The 19,818-nt window shown below is 51.2% G+C and overlaps 1 protein-coding gene across 1 annotated transcript in view; it reads left to right on the top strand.

Annotated features, from left to right (window-relative positions):
* Positions 1 to 1,050: 1,050 nt before the first annotated feature.
* The window catches only part of Vwa5b1 (von Willebrand factor A domain containing 5B1), a 55,059-nt gene continuing 36,291 nt past the window's right edge, over positions 1,051 to 19,818 (top strand). The window contains exons 1-3 of the mRNA XM_074081141.1: positions 1,051 to 1,911; positions 17,059 to 17,221; positions 18,866 to 19,018. Of these exons, the coding sequence (XP_073937242.1) occupies positions 17,083 to 17,221; positions 18,866 to 19,018 (292 nt within the window). The 5' untranslated portion in view covers positions 1,051 to 1,911; positions 17,059 to 17,082. The remainder of the gene's footprint in view (positions 1,912 to 17,058; positions 17,222 to 18,865; positions 19,019 to 19,818) is intronic.

Here is a 19,818-nt window from a genome sequence, read left to right as displayed (position 1 = left end):
CTACTTGCTGTGTGCCCTTGGACAAGTGGTTTTACCTCTCTGAGCACATTTATGAAAGGAATATAGCAACTATCTCCCAGTGTTTTGTACAGAACAAGTGAGAATGATCATCTCCCAGGCCTGTGCAAAGTGCCTGGCACACAGTAACCACTGTGTAGCTGGCGTACAATGGAGCATTTCCATCATTGGAATCCAAGGGGTGTAAGTTTGAATCCCTGCTCTGCCATTTTGCAGCCCTCTGCCTTGGAAAAGTCACTCCACCTCTCTAATCTTGAATTTCTCTATAAAATTGGGATAGAGCCTCCCTCCCCGCCTCTTCTTTTAAAACGGATTAAGCGAGATATAAGCACACAGTCATTAACTGCATCCTGTACCTCTGGGCATTTGTCTTCTCAACTCTGGACCCTTTGCAGTTCTACCTGGCTGGCTACTTGGCTTCCAGATCGACTTGGTTTTGGTCATGAGAAGCCCTTGGCTCTCCGGATAGTCCAGCTTTGTCCCTCAGAGGCCATACTTGTAGGAGCTGTACTTAAAAGCCTAGAAATTTCTCTTGTGACTTTGGCATGGCTAGGGACAGCCAGCGTTGGCTTGGAACACTAAGGCTGGACAGTCGTGGCCAAAGGTCTCCGCAAGACAAGCTGCCTAGGACCACAGTAACCAAAACCATCTGTTTGGTTGCATCATGGCCTCTTGGGGGAACATAGAGTGCCAGCTTGTATCACTTGGCTCAAAATGGGCTTGCTGAGGCACAGGGGGATCCAGAAGAGCCAGCTTGCAGGGACAGGACCCAGAGGGCCCTGCACACGGCTGAATTGACTGGAGGCAGAGCTATTCCCCAGGGAGGGACTGCCCCCTTCCCCCCACCCCAGCCTGATATCACCGGGTAAGAACTTTCTGGTCAATCCCAAGGGAGTTAGCCAAGGCCGCTAAGTGGCCTCCCTGCCTTCAGAGCTCAGGAGAAGGGGGAGGGGAGGGCACGGGTTGGGGAGGAGGAAGCACAGCGGTGCACGCAAGGGGTGATTGTCATGGTTACGCTCTGACAAAACAAATGGCTCTGCTTCCTGCAGGCCACCTAAACAGCCTTGGCAATGTGGGCATTCATCAAGCCGGCCGCCAGGGCAGCAGGCACTGGGCTTGGGTACTGAAGCCTGGCCTGGGCGTGCCCTCCAGCAGCTCTGGGCACAGGGAGGTGGCCTGGCAGCTATGGCTAGAAGGAGTACTTGCTCTGACATGGACATGTGTTGCTTCTGGGGCAAGATAAGGAGGGCCTGCCCAGATCAAGCTGAGCAAGGAGGAGGGGCCAGTGCAGGGGTGCGCATGAGTGTGTGTGTGCATGCGGAGTTTTGTGAAAGTGTGTATCCGTGGGTAGAATCGGGGTGTGGACACTGTGGGCTCACACAGTGGGGAGGGGAGTGAGGGGAGGGGCTCAGGAGCTTCAGCATTAGAAGTGAGGGCACAACCACTTGTTGCTCCTCCTGCTGTATTTCTCTCTCTGTCTCTCTCTCCCTCCCTCCCTCTCTCCCTCCCTTCCTCCCTCTTGCCTCTCCCCCTCCTCCTGCTCTTTCTTCTCTCTGGGTGTCTATTTCTCTGTCTGTTTTCTGTGTGTGATTTTCAATCTCTCTCTCTCTCTCTTCCTCCCTCCCCTCCTCTCTCTCTTCTGTCTGTGCTTCCCTCTGCTTCCCTCTCTCAGCCTCCTATCCCTGCCACCTGTTTCCACCACCTCCCTGTCCCTGTCATCTCCGCTGCTCTGTCCTCTAGGGCCCCAGGGCAGTCAGGCGCTCTGCGAGCTGTCCACCCCCGGCTGCGGGGCTCGTGCAGCTGCCCTCTGGGTGCCCGGCTTGTGACATTCTCCAAGGCCACTGGCAGAGCACGCACTCTTCTCTGAGTCCTGCATCCCTGGACTCCTGCGAGGTAAGAGGGCTCTCGACAGAGAGGGGTCCAGAGGTGGTGGGAGGCAGTCAGGGGAGGGGGGCTTGGTACAGGACACAGTGTGGCATCTGCTAACACATCAAGTCCCCCGCTAAAAGTCCAGGTATAGGGTCTCCTGCCGCAGCCCCAACCGTTCCATCCCAATGCTCCCGTCCGTGCCACAGCAGCAGAGAGGCATGGGGGGCGGGGGCCAGAACCTTCCCTCCCCTCTGGAAAGCAACAGGCATCTTCCTGCCTGCCCGCTCCTGCTCGCGCTCTCTCTCTCTCTCTCTCTCTCTCTCTCTCTCTCTCTCCTTCCCTCTCTCCTTTCTCTCTTCCTCTCTCCCCCTCCCTCCTTCCCCCCATTTTTGGAGACTTAGCAGCTAGAGCCCATCTTCACTTTCTCTGCTGGGACGTAAACCTATTCCCTGGAGCCACCTATCTGAACCTAGCCAGGTCATGGAACTGGACAGAGGCCAAAGGGAAAGGGGCTCGGACAAGACCAAGCAGCGAGTCAGCAGATCTTTGGGGTGAGGTATGGGAAAACCCAGTCTAGTCAGGAGTATGTCCCTGGAGGAACTTGGTGATGTGTATGGAGTAGCCACATGAGTTGGAAAGGGGGGCTGTGGGGCATGTATATGAAGATGTTACATGTTTAGGGGTGCATTGTGGGGTGCCCTTTACCTACTGGTGGTTTAAGAGCACGTGTGCACATGTGTGTGCATATTCAGAGAAGTGTGGGTTGAGCCTGACCCAGAGGTTGCTAGGCAGGATCCCCAAGGCCTGTTACCCTTCCATCTCCAGGGACAGTGCTTGGGTCATTTCAAATCCAGCCCAGGTGATGGTCCACAGCCCAAGGGAAGTAGGCACTGAGCATTGTGGGTGACCTGCAGACCCCCTTGATTTTCTGGCATGATATGAGCCAAAGCTCCTGGAATGGGGGTGGCCGGGGCTCCGAGCATCCTCCCCAACCCTAGTTTCAGGAAACTCAGGCATCTGTGGCCTCTCAGATGTGACAACTGGTCCCAAATATGAACCAGGTAATGCTCTCAGAAGATCCTCTAGCCTTTGGTCATCAGGGTGGAGGTCAAGTTGTTGGGGTTGAGGGTAGGGTGGTAGGAGACAGGAAGACCTACCAGGATAACACAGTGCCCTGGTCAGAGAGGCTGGGACTTCCACTTAGACCCCCGCCTCCAACTAACCTGCTTACCCCTGGCCCGCAGGGAAGAGTCTCAGTCCCTCCTTTTCCCCTCATCGCTGTTCTGCTCTCAGAAAGCACCTTCAGTGGCTGACTGACAAATCATGCTGACTGTGGCTCCATGCCAGGCTGACTTTAGGGGGAGAAGGGACACCCTAGGGAAAAGGGTCTGTGGAAGTGGCCCCGGGGCCCTGGGTCAAGACTCTGGCCGTAGGCTCTTGCTCAGGTTCAGGTTGTCCTCTCTGCTGGGCACTTGGGTTTGTCTCAGCTCCTCCCTGCCAATTCCCTCTGACTATACAGCCTCGAGTAGCCAATGGCTGGGCTGTGCAGGCCCTACGGCTCCCAGCCAGACTGGGAAGGGAGGTTGGACAAGACCAAGCAGAAAGTCAGCAGATCTTTGGGGTGACGAATGGGAAAACCCAGTCTAGTCTGTAGACCAAGTGTGGCTCCAGTTCACAAGGGTGCACAAATCCTTTCATCCCATTGATTCCCTCCTGGAAACCAAGAAGGGAATTTTTCTCTTCCCAGCTCTCTTGGCGAGCAGCATGGCTGACCCACGAAAACCTTGATGCTCCTGGTTTCCTTTCGAGGAAGGGATCAGGATCAGGGGTAATCCAGGTGGGACTGAGAAGCTTCCTGAAGGAGGTGATGTTACTGTGGGGACTCAGAGAAAGCAGTGGTGGGATGTGTCTATGCTGATGGACGAGGAGGAATGGGCAGGGGCATCACGTGTGGCTGGGGTGTGAGCACAAACAGGACTAGGAGGGGCAAGGGGTCTTCAACCTGTGTCAAGTCAGTCCGTCTGAATGAACAAGCAGGCTAGGGTGGAAAAGGGAAAGGATTGAAAGCCACTCGGTCACCAAGTGCCACTTGATGCCAGGCACTGGGCTGGGTGTCAGGTCTCAAGTGAGGAGAGCACAGTAAGAGGATTTATCAAGCTTATGTCAACAGTGTCCACAGGAAGGGCTGGTGAACTTGAGACCATTGAACTAGGCAAGAGGCCGGTGCTGAGAGATGGTCTGGGGCGCACAGGTGAGGACCATGCCGGGGTACACACTCATGAGTCCCCTGCTCAAGCACTGAGGCAGGGTGAAGGTAAACCAGTCTGGGGGTGGGGGTGGAGAGAGAGAGAGAATGCTCTGGCAGAGGAGGGGTCCTGAGGTGGAAGCTTGAAGGACATTTGCCTCCAGTGTCCCATCACTTGCTCACTGAAGTCCATGTTCTGAGGATGAGCTTGCAAGAGCATCAGAGAAGGGACAGCTGCACAGGGGACCAGTACGTAGTGAGCTCCCTGCCTGTGCCATGCCCCCACCAAGTGCCCTTCCCATGGTGCCTGATTATAGCCTCACTTTACAGGTGATAAGAAAGGGTCTTGAAGGCCCGGAAAGCACAAAGCAAACAGCAGAGTCATTTCACCAGGACGGTAGCCCAGCATTTCCTGAGCATAAGCGAGAAATAGAAACAAGGGCCTTTGTGCAACCTCCAGAGGAGACTTAGGGCCACTCCGTGGGTGGCAACAATTAGAGCAGAGTACAGCAGAGTGAGGCTGTACCCAAGGGCTCAGCCGGAGGGATCTGGATAGGCTTCATGGAGAAGGCAAGACTGGTGTCAAGTCAGTCAGTTTGAATGAACACACAGGCTAGGGTGGAAAAGGGGAAAGGAATGAAAGCCATGTGGTCACTGAGTACCATTTGATGCCACATCAGTGCACATGACGGACCTGGCAGCACGGGTGGGATTTAGAAACACAGAGCTGGGTGACAGTGCTCAGGGTTGAGGAAGGAACTTCGGCCAGGGCATGGAGTTGGACTCACAGCAGGTCTGGGAAGAGCAGATTTCTGGTTTGCCTGGAATACAAAGTAAGAGTGGAAGGGTCACATGCAGCCAGGCTGCAAAGGCAGAGAGGGGTGAGTCTGTCAGGAAGAAGTCGGGCTTCTGTTAAGGGCACCTACATTCCCGGAGAGGGAAGTGCTTGGGATATCAGGAAGACAATTAACCTGAGGAACTGAAACGTCGCCTCCTGAATCCTGACTGCGATGTGGAGGGAGCCCAGCCATCTCCAGTCTGAAACCCATTCCTAGATGATGGCCTGCAGCTGCTCCCAAAAGTCCCAGGGGTCTCAGTACAAGGTCTTCCTGCCTTCCTGTTACCACACTGGGGATCAAAATGTCCTGAGGGGTTGGGACACTGCTAAGGTGTTGCTTCCATGGGACCACTCTGGAGACAGTGACAGACCTGAGGCCTGAATAGGGACCTGGAGCACTGCTTAGAATGGAGCCACAGGTGAGGACTGATACAGGGCGGGGATGGGTCTGCCTGGCTTGCCATTGAATGGTCCTTTCCTTGTTCAGGCCCCATGCAAGTTCTGTCTAATGGACACCGAGACCACACAGATGTGAGGTTGTAGTTCTTTTTTTTTTTTTTAATCACCATGATAGAAGAACATGAATGAAATGGCTGCTTCTAAAAGTGACTCTTGGGGTTAGGTGTGGTGGTGCATGCATGTAATCCTAGCAACTCAGGAGGTGGAGGTAGGAGGATCTCAGGAGGTTGACCTAGGCAAAAGTGTAAGACCCTATCTGAAAAACAAACTAAAGCAAAAAGAGATGGGGGGGCATAGCTTAAGTGGTAGAGGGCTTGCCTGGCAAGTGCAAGACCTTCAATTCGATCCCCAGTATGGGAAAAAAAAAAAGTGGTCCCTGCATAAACGCCTGTCCTTTGTTCAAGACCAATGTCAATGCCTGCCCATCACTCACCCTCTACATCACTTGGTTTCTCTGTGGTTGCTGGGTAGGGGAAGCAGCTGACCATATAAAGCCAAAAAAAAGAACTGAAACCTTGTGAAAGTTGTGGGATTTAATGAGACCAATCAAACGGGGCTCTTCTTATCCCATCCAATGTTACAGACAAACAAGCACCTGGAAGTTAGGCCAGTGAGTAGCAGGAGAAGGAGAAGGAGACAATATGAGTTTAATCATTATGTGTGACAGCAAAATGTGACCTTAACGGTCATCTCATGCTAGCATGTAACTCTGCTCAGAAAAAAGATGTCCCCCAAGTCAACCAATCCTCGATTTGTTCTTTGTTCATTGAAAGGTTTACCATATAGTCACGATTATCATCTTATCCTGGTCCAAAGTAAGATTCTGTTTTCTTGTTTTTAGTTTCATTTTTCGAAATAAAACCCCAGGGAAAACTTTTCTTCACCATTTCACGTGAAACCCTAGTCCCTATCTTAAGTGGAGTCACCTTGAGTGCCCTTTTCTGGTTCAGTTTGGGAGGGAATGTGGAGACCTTCTGTAGTCTGTACGAGTAGTTGTAAGTTATGAAAGAATGAATGGATGAGTGAAGGGTGATAGAACCCCTTCCAGAATCTTGCACTTTCACCTTTCAGGTCTCTTTCTTCTGTGTTGCCCACCTCACCTCAAGTCATTCATTCATTTAGTCAATACTTACTGAGTACCAGCTGGTTGCCAGTCACTTTCCTAAGCACTGGGGATTCAACTGATAAAATACACAAAAATCTCTGCCTTCATGGAAATTCTGTTTAGTGGGTTCACTGGCCAATTCCCCTTCCTCCATCTGTTACTCTTTTCCCAGCATTGTGGCCTCTGTCCTTGGGACCATCATCTTAAATCAGAGCTTTGCTGGCCAAGTTGAATTATGCTGCAGTAACAAGAAGCAACGTTTTAATGTCCTGCTCGTGCTGCATGTCCAAAAGCAGCTCATGTGTGTCACCTCGTAATGCCAACACCCCTAGATCCAGGCTAACAGATGCTCCTCATGGGTAGATGCCTTCATGAGCACTGTGGCAGGAAACAGGACAGGGCCAACCACACACTAGTTTTTCAAACTTCCACCAGGAAGTGACGCACTTCACTTGTACACATTTCATTGGCTGCTGCCTTCTCAGAGGAGGAGAACTGGGAAGCTGCCCAGTAGCATGGAGATTATAGGCAGCCTTATCCAAGAGAGGGGCATCAAAGCCTCTGTCAGAACATTACAGGAAACAGAACAGAGAGGAAAGTCATCCTGGGTTAAGACCTTTCCAGGATCTTAGCCCCTAACCCTGGCCACTAGCACTCAGCTCTGACCAGCAAGATGGAATCCCCTGTGGCCAGTAGAACCAGCTTCTGCCTCTCTGAAGTCCAAGCTTAGCAAAGCAACAGGTTAGTTTTAACAGAGAAAGCTCTGCCCTTGTGTTGCTTCCCATCTGAGCCTCAGTCTCCTAATTCTTAAAATAGGAACAATAGTTTTTATTTTGCCTCTTCTCTAGACCTCAAATTCAGCCACAGGTGTGAAAGTGCTCTGAGTGTAAATAATGCATGAATGCCCATTGTTACTTGGATGACTTACAAATTTGAAAGCACTAATGGATCAGAGGCTAGAATTTCCCTCACAGGTTTTAATTCCATCACTTTCATCCTTCGAACACTGAAGACATCCATTTCTAGGGGATTCCTCACGCGTCTCTTGACCAACTCCGTGCCCTCATTCCATCTCCCCAACACAGGACAAAGCCCCTTCGAATGTCAGCAGAGCACTGTGCATAGAGCTTCCCACACTTCTGCTACCAGGCTCTGCACAGATCAGAAAACAGAAGCTCTGTTAGGTGACATACATGCCATGTCACTCAGGGGCATACATCTGAGCCTGCCGTCAAGCCTATGCCCAGTTGGCTGAGCAGTGGCCTCTGCAGCTGCCTCCTCACCCTCGCTTGGTTTAGTATTTGCCACCACTGACCCCAATTTGTACCTGGCTGTTCTACTGCGTGTGTGGATAAGAGACACTATCACTCTGGATTTGCTGTGGCACAGTGGTAAATGCAGAGGCAGCAGAATGACACTTGCCAGGGTTCAATTCCCAGACCGTCACTTGCTAGCTTTCTGACCTTGGGCAGATTTCTTAACCTCTCTTGTGTTCACTTAGAGCATCTGTTAAAAACAGCAATAGCAAAAACTTCCACTATCCAAGCATGGTAATATGTGCCTATGATACCTGCTACCCAGAGGCAGAGACCAGAGGACCTTGAGTTCAAGGCTAGCCTAGGCAAAGTTAGTAAGCCCCTATCTAAAAACAAAATATAGTGGGCTGACAGAGTGGCTTAAGAGGTAGAGAGCCTGCCTATCAAGCAAGAGGCCCTCTGTTCAAACCCTAGTACCACAAAAAGGATGGGGGAGCTAAAGGTATGACTCAAGTGTTAGATTACAGTGCTTGCCTAGCATGCTGGAAGACCTGGGCTCAATCCTTAGTACTGTAAAAACAAAAACAAACAAAAAACAACAAGACAGAGAGAAAAAAAAAACCTTGCTCTCAGAAGGTCCTAGGAATCAGTGTGCTTATCCATATAAATTGCACAGTGCCTGACTCAAAGCTAAGGAGTCTGCTGTAAGTATCAGAAACCTCAAAATCTCCAAATCCTCTCTCTTTAAATAGGGTTGGCTACAGGGAACTCAGCATCCTAAAGTCAGCTTCTCCAGACATTTCCTTTTCTTCATTAACGTTCATCAGGCCAGCATGGGGACACTGCAGACCTCATCCAAACTTCTGCAGCATGGTGCCCAGGAGACCCATTTTAAGGGCTCTCTGTGTGTCCACTGTGTTCTGTTGGCCTCTTTATTCAGCTGTTTCTCTCCCAGAAGAGGTCACCTCTCAGGTACTGACTCCACAGGAGGGAGAGCAATGGAGGGGTCTTCCATGTCTGCTGGAACTTCTATTCCAGCCAGGCACCGCAGGAGGAGGGGCAGGGGGTGTGGAATCCTGGGGGTTGTTCCAGCCAGTTTCCAGGGACTCGCTCTGGCTAGGCACAGTCCACAAGCCAGGTGCTGGGGCCAGGATGCCCGGAGCCAGGTCCTGACTCTACCACCACCTGACTGTGAGATTTACTTAACCATTCTGGGTCTTGGTTTCCTTCCCTGTAAAGTGGGGGAGTCTTATGGGAACTAAATGAGACAAGGCTCCCACTGAGGGTAGATTAGTCAACAGCAGCCTAGACCCTACCTCAAAAATTACCAAAGTAAAAAGTGCTAAAGGTGTGGCTTAAGTGGTAAATACCTGCCTAGCAAGCACAAGGCTCTAAGTTCAAACCCCAGTACCACCAAAGAAAAAAAAAAAAAAAGAAATTAGCTCCCTTGTCTGTCATTTCCCCACTTAGAGAAGTTTGGGGAGGGCACAGGTCAAGGGTCACTCTTCACTTCTCTGAGGGCCCCCAGCTTAAGAAGGCAGTTTTCTAGAAGGTGTTCCGAAGCCTGAGCTCTTCCACAGCCAGGCAAAGCAAAGATGAGCTGGAGACAGGGACAGGGACAGGGACAAGGCTGGAAGCCACCAAGGAATCCATTTAGTGCCTTTTGATGGGGCTGCTGGCAGCTCAAGAGGGTGAGCTCACCTTTAACAACACTGAAAGGTGGTGTATACTGAATTTGTGAAATGGAATCCAATTTTCCCAGCGACGTGTGGGCTCATTTCTGAAGGACCTTCACAGGCAGAGTCTCCAGTGCTGGAAACTCGCTGGACCCCCAGGGAACTGGTGCCCATCCACCTACTGGTCACACCATTCCTGTGTATTTAAGCCACTCTCTTCTGGATCTTACAAACAGGAATCTTGGCAAAAGGCCTCCAGACAGCCCTGATTCGTCTGGAGTTTTCTGATATGGACGTGTGTGTCGTTTCTCCTTTCTTCAGCAGGTCAGATGCAGTCTCTTAGCTGGAAGCCTCCTGGGGCTGACTGTTCTGGACATCCACACTGGCTGGACTCCAGGCTCTTAGGCAGTGGGGACACTGAGCACTAGGAAGCTTGGGCATCTTCTGTTCTGATGATTCCTCCATCCCCACCTCCACCCCCCAAAGGAGACGGCAGCTGCCTCTGGGATGGAATCCTAAGGGCTTTGGGCTGAAAGCAAGGGATTATCCTGCTATTAGATTCTTTAAATGAACCCATACCCAAGGCCTAGCCCCACCCCCAACACATTCCATTCCTAATCACTCATTCAACAAAAAGAGCACATGACATCCATTCATTTTTTTGTTTGCTTGTTTGTTGTTTGAGACAGGGTCTCCCTGAGCAGCTCTGGCTGGCTTCAAACTTGCTGTCCTGCCTCAGCCTCCCTAGTACAGGGATTATAGGCATGTGCCACAATACCTGGCCCACTCACTGGTTTGGTTTGGTTTTGTTTTTTTAGCTATTTTTCAGATAGGATCTTACTCACTTTTCACCAAAACTGGCCTCAAACCATGATCCTCTTATCTCTGCCTCCCAAGTAACTGGGATTACAGGCATGAGCCAGTACACCCAGCAAACATATGTGTGTCAATGTGTGTGTGTGTGTGTGTCTGTCTGTCTGTCTCATGTCTCACTGCGATTGAACCAGGGCCTCAGACATGCTAGGCACCCATTCACTACTGAGCATCAGTTGTGGACCTGACCCTAAGGAGAGAGACAGAGTTCTTGTTCTGAGTTCTGAATGCTAACAATTAGTTTCTTGTTGGGTGGGAAACAGGACACAAGGCCTGAGAGCAGGGTCCTGTCCATCTTGTCTCCTGCTTTAGCCTGGGCCTGGCATAGGGTTTGGGACACAGTAGGTACTCTATTGACCAGATACGCAGTGCATGGATAATGCTATGAGGCAGTGACTGCCTAGTGCAGGGGAGGGGCAAGCTTATGCAATGTAGAAGCCTGAGAAGGCTCCATGGAGGTGGTGTCATTTGAGCTGGGCCTTGAAGTGTGGGGAGGGGGGCCATGGGGCCGCACCCCCTGTCAGGCCAGCAGAAGCAGAAGAGGAATTTGGAGGAACAGCAAGAGATGTTGACTGGCTGGAACATGGAATAAATGTGATGGGGTAGAGGTCAGAAGCATGGATTTGTCATCCACATTGACAGGAATGTGGGCCCAGGGTGAGGAGGTTTAGAGGAAGGAGACCAGAATGTGAGAACCCCAGAATTCTAGAAGCTTAGAACAATCAGAGCAGAACCAGGGAGCCTACAGCCTCTGCCCCACTTTGATGGGGGTATAGGTGCCAGTCTGTGGGTAGGGCTTGTTCTCCCAACAGGGCCATTAAAGGAGGGACTCCAGAGAGATCAGAGATGGGGATAAGGACAAGGATCCCCAGCCTGAGGTGAGTGGGCAGGGGGTGAGCCCAGACTTGCCTGGTTGGAGGGTCATGGTCTGTGTCTAGCCCAAGTCTGATTGAGCCAACTTGGCCAAGGAATTCCATGATCTAAGGGTATCTGGCCAGAGTGAGGGGCCAGAAGCTTCCAGAATGGCTTTCCAGGTGAAGGGAGCCAAGCTGCCATGCTGTATCTGGACAGTAGTGAACTGGGTTGCAAGCAAACAAGCAGATTCCAGTCTCAAGATCAGAGTCCAAGTCAGAGGAGTCACTGAGAATGACTGTTAGTCAGAGGCCCATGGGGCCTTCCTGGATCTGTAGACCTGAAGGGAGCTAAGGCCCAGGAAGCTGAAAACCTTGATCAGGCCACAATGTAAGTGGGTGGCAGAGCCCAGAAGAGCAATTTGGCCAATTACTCTGGAAGTAGCCATCTGGGACTCTAACCCCAGGCTACATTCCAGGGACGGGGACTTAGCCACTACTCAGAAAGCTCCTGCCTTGCTAATCTCGTTCTGAAAAGCAAAAGTCCCCTGCAGTAGGGCATGGAGCCCTTCCCTTGTCCTTGGCCCCAGGATCTGTGACACAGGCATTCCTCACTCCTGCTATGATGGCTGAAGGCTCCAGGACTCCTCTCACTGCTCCTTGCCACACACCTTCACCTCCCCTGGGCTCAGTAAGACTGGGAAGCAGCCCAGGAGAGGAAGGAACAAGTTTCGGAGGGAGGGCTGATTTCAAGAGAGCCCTCGGGAAGAAGCATCAAGCTTGAGGGAAAAGCCTACTGCCGAAAGTAGTATAGCCTCGTGATTAAGCCACATGGGCTCTACGGCTCTGCTGCATGGGTCCAATGCCCAACCACTTACTGGCTGTGTGGCCTTGGATCAGTTCCCTTACCTCTCTGAGCCTTGGTGTTTTATCTATGACGAATGAGGGTGCCCACCTCTGAGACATGTTGCACAGTCGTATGTACAAAGCACTTAAGAGTGGGATTCCATCCCAATATTTACTGAGCCTTTGTTCTGTGCCTGACACTATTCTGTGCGTAGCAGACGTAGTAGTGGATAAAGTAAGACAAAACTCCTGCCCTTGTGGAATTATACTCTAGAAGGTGGGAGACACACTGAACAAGAAAAGCAAACAAAACAACCAGATGGTGACTGGAGAATGTTGGGAGGTTGTGGAGTAAGAGCTGCTGAGTAGATCTGGAGAAAAAGAGCCATTGCTAATGGGGTCTGAGGCCCAAGCCCTGAGAAAGGAAACGCTGGAAAGACACAAAAGTTACTGATATGCAAGCATCCGAGGGACAAGCGCCCAGGAGCTGATGCACTGTTCCTGTCCCCAGGGATGCAAACAGAACCAGGATGATGCTAGGGTTTGGGAACAGAGGGATCCAGAGGGATCCAAGGCCGAGCGTTCACTGAAAGAAAGGTGTAATCAGAACCTTAAAGATGGGAGGGTAGGCAACACGTACCAGGGCCCTGGGGAGAAGGGTTTTTCAGGAGGAGTAGGGGTGGTCTCAGAGCAATGACAGGGACAAAAGGGGGTGTCCACCCCTTCTGACTCTAGGAGTGACAAGGACTCATCGTGGAGAGGATGCAAGGAGCAGGCAGCCAGGCCAGGACGCAGAGGATCCCAGAAGCCACTCAGAATGCAGGGAGTGTTGCAGGGGGCACAGTGGGAGATTGGGCAAAATGAGTGAAGGTCAGGAGATGGCCCAGGGGCCAGGACAGGGCATCTCTTGTGGACTAGTGTCGGTTACAGGAAGGGCAGGACTGGGTGGAGGAGAGGAAGGGAGGCTTGGTGCTCTGATTGGTAAATGCTGGAATGAGAACCTAATGACCTCAGCCTCCAAGTTCCTCTAAGGAGTCCCCGGGCCTGGTGGCCAGAGGACTTCTCTCCCTCAACTGGACTGATGGGGAACTCAGAAATGGCTAGCTTGGCATTGTGGATAGAAATGGATTCATTTCTTCAACACCTGTTGCCAACGCAAGCACAATTCACAGTGCTCAGGATTCATCAGTGAGGAAATTCAGGCTCCAACCCTGCCCTAGCGGAGGGGAAGCTGATGGTAAGTGACAAGCGTCACAGATATACTGGTGACATGTACTGTGGAGAAGGTGAAAAGAGCAGGGCTGGAGGTGAAAGTCGGGGAAGAGTGAGTAAGTTATTAAAGACAGGCCTCTGTGAGAATGGGCCATCTGAGCAAAGACCTGAAGGGTGAGGGAGCCATGGGGATATCTAGGGGAAGGGCATTCCCAGGACTGGGAAAGGCCAGTGCAAAAGACCTGAGACAGAAGGGCTGGAGTGAAGCCATCAGAAGGAGATCAAAGGGAAAACCAGTCAATGGGGGAACATCAGAGGATTTGAGCTATGGAATCACATGACCAGATCCTTGTTTTCAAAGGAGGGCTCTGGCTGCTCCTCTGGGAATAGATGGGGTGACAGCTGTGGAGGTGATAAAAATGGGTCGGCTTCTGAACCTGCAGCTTAATTTACTATCTGTCTCTTCATCAGTTTCTGTACTCACACCTGCCTTACTCCCCATGCCATCCCCAGCACTAAGTGCCCTTTAGTGTCCATGGGAGCAGCTGACATTCATTCATTCATTCATTCATTTATAAATATTTATTGAGCCAGGCATAAATATAAATAATGTCCCAGACAGACAGACAGCAATCATTTGTGATTTATAATTTCTAGACAATGAAGAGACAGTTCTGGTATTTAACAGACACACCAGGAAGCCACGCAGAATTTGTGTCTGCCAGGCCAATGTTTCACCAAAGAAATACAATCCAGCCCCAAAAATCACTCCCATCTTCCGATGTGCCTCTCAGGGAATATGAAATGGGACCCAGTTGATAACTCAGGACTGCCTCCTTCTAAGAATCCCCCTTCCTGCCCACCTCAGTCCTCCCTGGGACTGCTGAAAGACAACTGGCTCTTTAAGTCTGTCCTCTCTCTTCTCCCAGTCCCAACACCATTAATTCCCTTTCTGTCTTCTCTCACCTCTCCTCCCAGCTTCCAGACTCAGCATCATAAAAGACAAGGAACCGGGCAGACAGATTGTGTGTTAGGTAGGGGAAGGAGATGAGGAAAGAGGTAGTGAAAACAAACACTTACCACTGCCCCTGGCACACCAAACCACCAGCTTACACCAGGCACTGACCCTAAGGTCAGGTCATGGTCTCTTATGCAGTGACCTGGGGGTGCATTAGTGGCTTCATCTCTGTCCCTGGGTGTTTCATTTAAGGCCTGATGCCTGCTTAAAGACTGGATAAGGAAGGATCAAGGAGGAAGGACACTGCATAATTGCTATCCTAGGGGGGAATCCTACGGAAACACCTCTGTGCCCATATATCCTTTAGGCACACCAAGGTCACATCCAGAACCAAACCCATCTCTCTTGAGGCCTCAATGTCCTCATCTGCAGAAAAGTAATGCCTTATAAAGTTCTTGGAGGATCAAATGAGACAATATATGTGCCTGGCTCATTTTCATTGTTTGATGAATTCCAGCTGTCGTCACTATAGCTTCTCTGACTTCCAAATTTCCTCTGCTGCTAGATTATAAACTCCCAGAGGATGAATCTGTCTTATCTTGGTATCCCCAGTGGTTAATTCGGGGCCTGGAATACAATAGGTGCTTATCAGTGCTGGATGAATTGCTGAAAAATACTTGTGGTCAAGGTTCCCCCCCACACACAGGATTTAAAGCTAAGCTTACCCCTTCCAAAAGGTTCTGGTATTCTCAAAATGAAGAGCAGCACAGAGTGGGTCATGGTGGAATGAGTCTGGCCTTTGTTATCAGACATCTTTCATCTAAGCCCCACCCCCTGGGCGAGGGGCAGTGTGGGAGGGCTGGGTCAGACAAGAGGCCCTTGGCAAGACTCCACTCCACCATACACTGAAGCTTAAGTCCAAGTTCACTGCACATCTGAGTCCTGGTTCCTGGAACTGAATTCCCCAATCTGCACTCTAGACAGGAACAAACCAGGGTGAGAATGAGGAAGGAGGCAGGGTAGGTAGTGGGAGATGCGGCTCAGTCAGGAAATGAACTCTGCCATCTTGCTGCCCCTCCCCACCGCCAGAGTCAGGCTCTGCCCTGGCCACCAGGACAGAAAATTCCCAAGAAGACACTGTGGATCCTGCACCCCCCTCCTGGCTCTCTATCAGTTATCAGACAGCCTGACAGGAGATAAGCCAGGCAGAGAGCTGTCTGGGCCTGAGCCACAAGGGAGAACATAATTAAAAAGTCACTGCTGGCCTGGAGGGTGGGGGAGCACCTGGGGGGTCTTAGCAGGGACACAAAGAGGACCTAGCAGGGAAATGTCCTTCCTGGAAAAAGGGCAGAGTAATCAGCACTCATTGAGCAGTCTTGCAAATAGATGGCAACAGGCCACCAACCCATGGCAGCTTTGCCTGGCTCAGACACAGGAAAACTCAGAGAGACCTGGCCTTGAACTTGAATTTCATACACTTTGCTTCCCATCCCCACCCCTCAAAGGCATCTGACTACTTAGGAGGGGCTCCAGGGACCCAGTAAATATGATACACTGTCCTGAGACATGCTCCAAAGGCCTTTGTGTTGAAAGGATGAAAGCTTGTGGTTCTTTTATTCACTTGATCAGCACAGAGGGGTCTATGAGCCCCAAAATTAGACTTGATTCACATCCACATATGGAGACTATGTGCTGTAAAGGCCGGGACAGACAATGACAAAATAATCTCACAGAGCAAACTGTAGCACACAATCTGATAGAAATATGCAGTGGGTAAGAAAAGAGGTTCTGGAAGAAGGATGCCCAAGGATGCTGGCATGAGTGGCCTGGCCTCCCTCCCTGTGGAGGGGACACTTGTTGACACTGAAGAAGGAGGAGAAGGCTACTAGACAAAAGACAGGTGTAGGGCCAGTCTTCTAGGTAGAGCAGCAAACACAGAGGTAGAGAGAGTGAGACTCGCTTGAGGAGCTGCTGAGACCCACCTAGCATGTTTGGGAATTGTGCTGATAGCAGCTTGGGAGCAGGCAAGGAATAGCCACACTGGGTCATGGGCCACCGTAAGGCTTTTAGTCTCTGTTCGAAGAGCAATGGGAGCCATTGGTGGGTAAAAGAGAGCAGCAGAGTGGTATCGATGTGTTCACTGTGTGTGTTGGAATGTTCCTCCAGTCCAGAAGAGTAAATTCAAGAGACCGGTAGGAGCTGAGGTCCAGGTAGAGATGGTGGTGGCTTGGGACCAGGATGCTAGTGACAGAGAAGGAAAGACATGCAGGGAAGTGGGGGCTTTTCCAGAAAAATCACAACTCTAGCGAAGGACTGGGTTTGGGGGTAGGATGGCAAGAAAGAGGTACCAGGAATGACTTCTAGGTTTTTGGTCTACACACCTAGAGGGATGGTAGCTATCTTCATTTTATTGCCTTTAGGGGTGCTCCTCACACCCCTCACAACCCAAGCATTGACTGGTGGGGACATCCACACAGTCAAAGGTAGGGACTGGCTGAGATGCTCCAGAGCCTTCATTTGCAGAGGAAAATCTAAGACTGAGAGATCATGTGACTCACAAAGGGGCAATTGGGAGCCCAAGTGCCCAGCCCCACTCCCAGTGCAGACCGTAGGCCGAAATCCAGGTTGGACTGGCAGCTTCGGCATTACCCCTGACTGTGCGTGAGTCCCAAAAGGCCTCAGGTTTTCTACCTGCGGAATGGACCAGGAGAGACAGCCATCTCAGGGAGGATGGTACTTACCATGGGATCACTAACGGGGACACTCCAATTGTCTAGGGGCTCGGAAGTGGGAAACCCAGGTTGGAGAGTGCAGGGCCTCTCCCCATCTCTTGCCTGCTCTGTCTCCTGCAGGCCCTGAGCTGAGTACCCAACAGGATGCCTGGCCTCCTGAACCGCATCACAGGGGCAGCCCTGCCCCTCACTGCGTCTGATGTCACCTCCTTCGTCAGTGGTTACGCCCTGGGGCTGACTGCCTCTCTCACCTATGGCAACCTGGAGGCTCAGCCCTTTCAGGGTAAGAACCCCTGTGGGGCTCCCCCCACCTCCAATGTTGAGTCCCTGTCCTGTCGACATTGGGTAAGTCAGGTGATCTCTCTGAGTTTCAGTTTTCTTTTTTGTAAAAAGGAATCCAGGCAAATAGCAAGGAGGGTGAGTTTTTGAGCTAAGGTTTGAGTCCAGCCCCAGCCCCAGCCCCAGCCCCTCTCTTCTAGCTAACTGTCCCAGCACTGCCCACGTTCCACAAGGTTCATCCTTATCAGACAATCAATCCCATATGTGCTTAAAGGAGCTTTCCAACAGAGGAAGAACCGAGTCAGCTGAAGCCAGGCACCCACCTCCCCTCATTCCAGGCTCTGCTCTGGCTCCTATGACCTTGGGAAAACCTCAGTCTCCCTCAAAGTCAGGATGCTCCTCTCTCTCTGTCAGACGCCTGGGGAGGGGTAGATGAGGTAATGCAGGAGGAAGGACAGTGTGCACTGAAAGCAGCCTGTGAATATGACTCAGCAGTGGGGGGCAGTCAGAGTGTGGAAAGGCGCTGGCCATCAGAGTCCTTTGTAAATCACCTCTCCCAGAACACTAGTCAGAAAGCTCAGTAGGGCCAGGACTCCCTTTTTGTTGTTAGCAGCTACAGAGCCTCCTGATCCCTAAACCAATGTCCAGTGCTGTCCAGGGGGCTGTCACTGCCTGAACAAAACTTGCAGGGAACTTTCTTCCCCTGGGAAATCTGGACAGAGCAAACGGCTCTTCTCATCTGGGGGGGTGTAGGGGAAGAGACTTAAAGCAGGACCCAGTGGGGCCCAGCAGACTAAATTACTGGACAACTTTGACACAGCCCTCTCAAAGCAGGAGGAACAAGTGCTCCCATTGTACAGACGAGAAAACCGGGACTGCGGGGTAGGGCTCATGGAGGCCTCACCATGGACTCAGTCTTGTGCTGTACCTGCATTAAACAGTAGATCAAATGAGGCCTCCACACTGCAAACTCAGCATCACTTGGAAGCTGCTGAGAAATGCAGACTCAGGCCCTGCCTGGGATCCCCTGAGTTTGAATCTGCACATTAATAAGACCTGGAGGTGGAGGGTGGGAAACTATGTGCTTTTCAAGTTGGACAAGATATAGCAATATGTGCTACATACGATGAGCACCTTGCTGAGCGGCCACTTAAAATTCTCACAACAGGCCTTACACTTGTGGCTTTATTGTCCCTTTCTTACAGATGTTGCTGTGTGGCTTAGAGAAGCTAAATGTCCTATTCAAGACTAGGGAATGAGGCAGGGCCTGGATTCAAACCCTAGTCTAGCTCTGACCCATCCCCAGCTCTCAGTGCCACAGGTGGCCAACTGGTAGCCATGGACCAGACTTACCACCAGATATGTTATATTAGTCCTGTGCAGCAGGCCACATGACCATCCAGGTTTCTACTTTCTTTGAAAACCAGAAGTTCTGGCCACACCAGGCTTGAACACCTGCAGAGTAGGAGCTGGTGGGAGCCGGACTTAGCTGTCCTGCCCAGTGCCAGGATTCTGCTGAGCCTCTTAGCCTCCTCTCAGGAGCAGAGAGTTCCAGCCATCTGGCAGGCCCAAGGCTCAATTCCTTTCCAGGAGTGGGGTGTTCAGGGTTGGGCTGAGCACCCCACAATCCTGGGCCCCACTCCTACAGGACTCTTCGTGTATCCCCTTGATGAGTACACCACAGTGATTGGCTTTGAGGCTGTAATTGCTGACCGCATCGTGACAGTACAGATCAAAGACAAAGCCAAGCTGGAGAGCGGCCACTCGGAGGTCTCCCGTGTCCAACCTGCCACTGTCACAGGTAAGGAGATCCAAAGGGCCATGGAAGGGCATCCAACTGGACTCAGGAGTCCTGAGATGGCATCCATGACCTTGGGCCAATCGTGAATTTCTCTGAACCTCACTTACTTGTCTGAAAATATTTCATTGCTTCTGTTCTCACCAAAGCATGGTGAGGATCAAAGGAGGGAAGGCAGAAAAAGGGGTTTCAAGACGCCTCTAGAGAACAGATGAGCAAATCATCCAAGTTCAAGGTCATATGAGTCACACAAGAGCCTGACTCCATAGCCTGTTGCCCACAAGGGCTGTGAGCTAAGATGAGAAATGAACTCATCTGTAAAATGGAGTAATTACACCACCATCCCACCCAGTGTGCACAGAGCACTTCTGCCACAGTAGGTACTCCAGGCATTGCTACTGATTTCTGTTACTGAAGAAGCTGAGGATCAGAGAGAGACACTGACTGGCTCAAAGTCACACAGCATGTGAGTGACAGAGGCAGACCAGTTATCACGTGATGTAGAGACTCTGACCATTGGCTCTGTGATCAAGGTGAAGTTGATTCTCCTGATCAGTAAGATTGTCGAGAATCTTTCAGTGAGCACTCATCATGGTCAGATGCAAAGTTGTCTTTGAACTGTGATTTCTCATGACCTGAAAGAAGAGCTAGAAAGTGTCTGGGAGTAGCCAGGATGCAAAGTTGAAAGTGGCTGTGCTAAGAAAGGTCTCGGTATGTTAGAGGAGGGGAAGCAGGGTCTAGATTAAGACCCTGAAAGGTCTCCATGGGGTGGATGAGTAAGACTGGCCCGGTGGGCAGGACAG

The sequence above is a fragment of the Castor canadensis genome, chromosome 7 (genome assembly GCF_047511655.1).
Source record: "Castor canadensis chromosome 7, mCasCan1.hap1v2, whole genome shotgun sequence".
NCBI classification, from domain to species: domain Eukaryota; kingdom Metazoa; phylum Chordata; class Mammalia; order Rodentia; family Castoridae; genus Castor; species Castor canadensis.
This window is presented reverse-complemented; position numbering and strand designations above follow the sequence as displayed.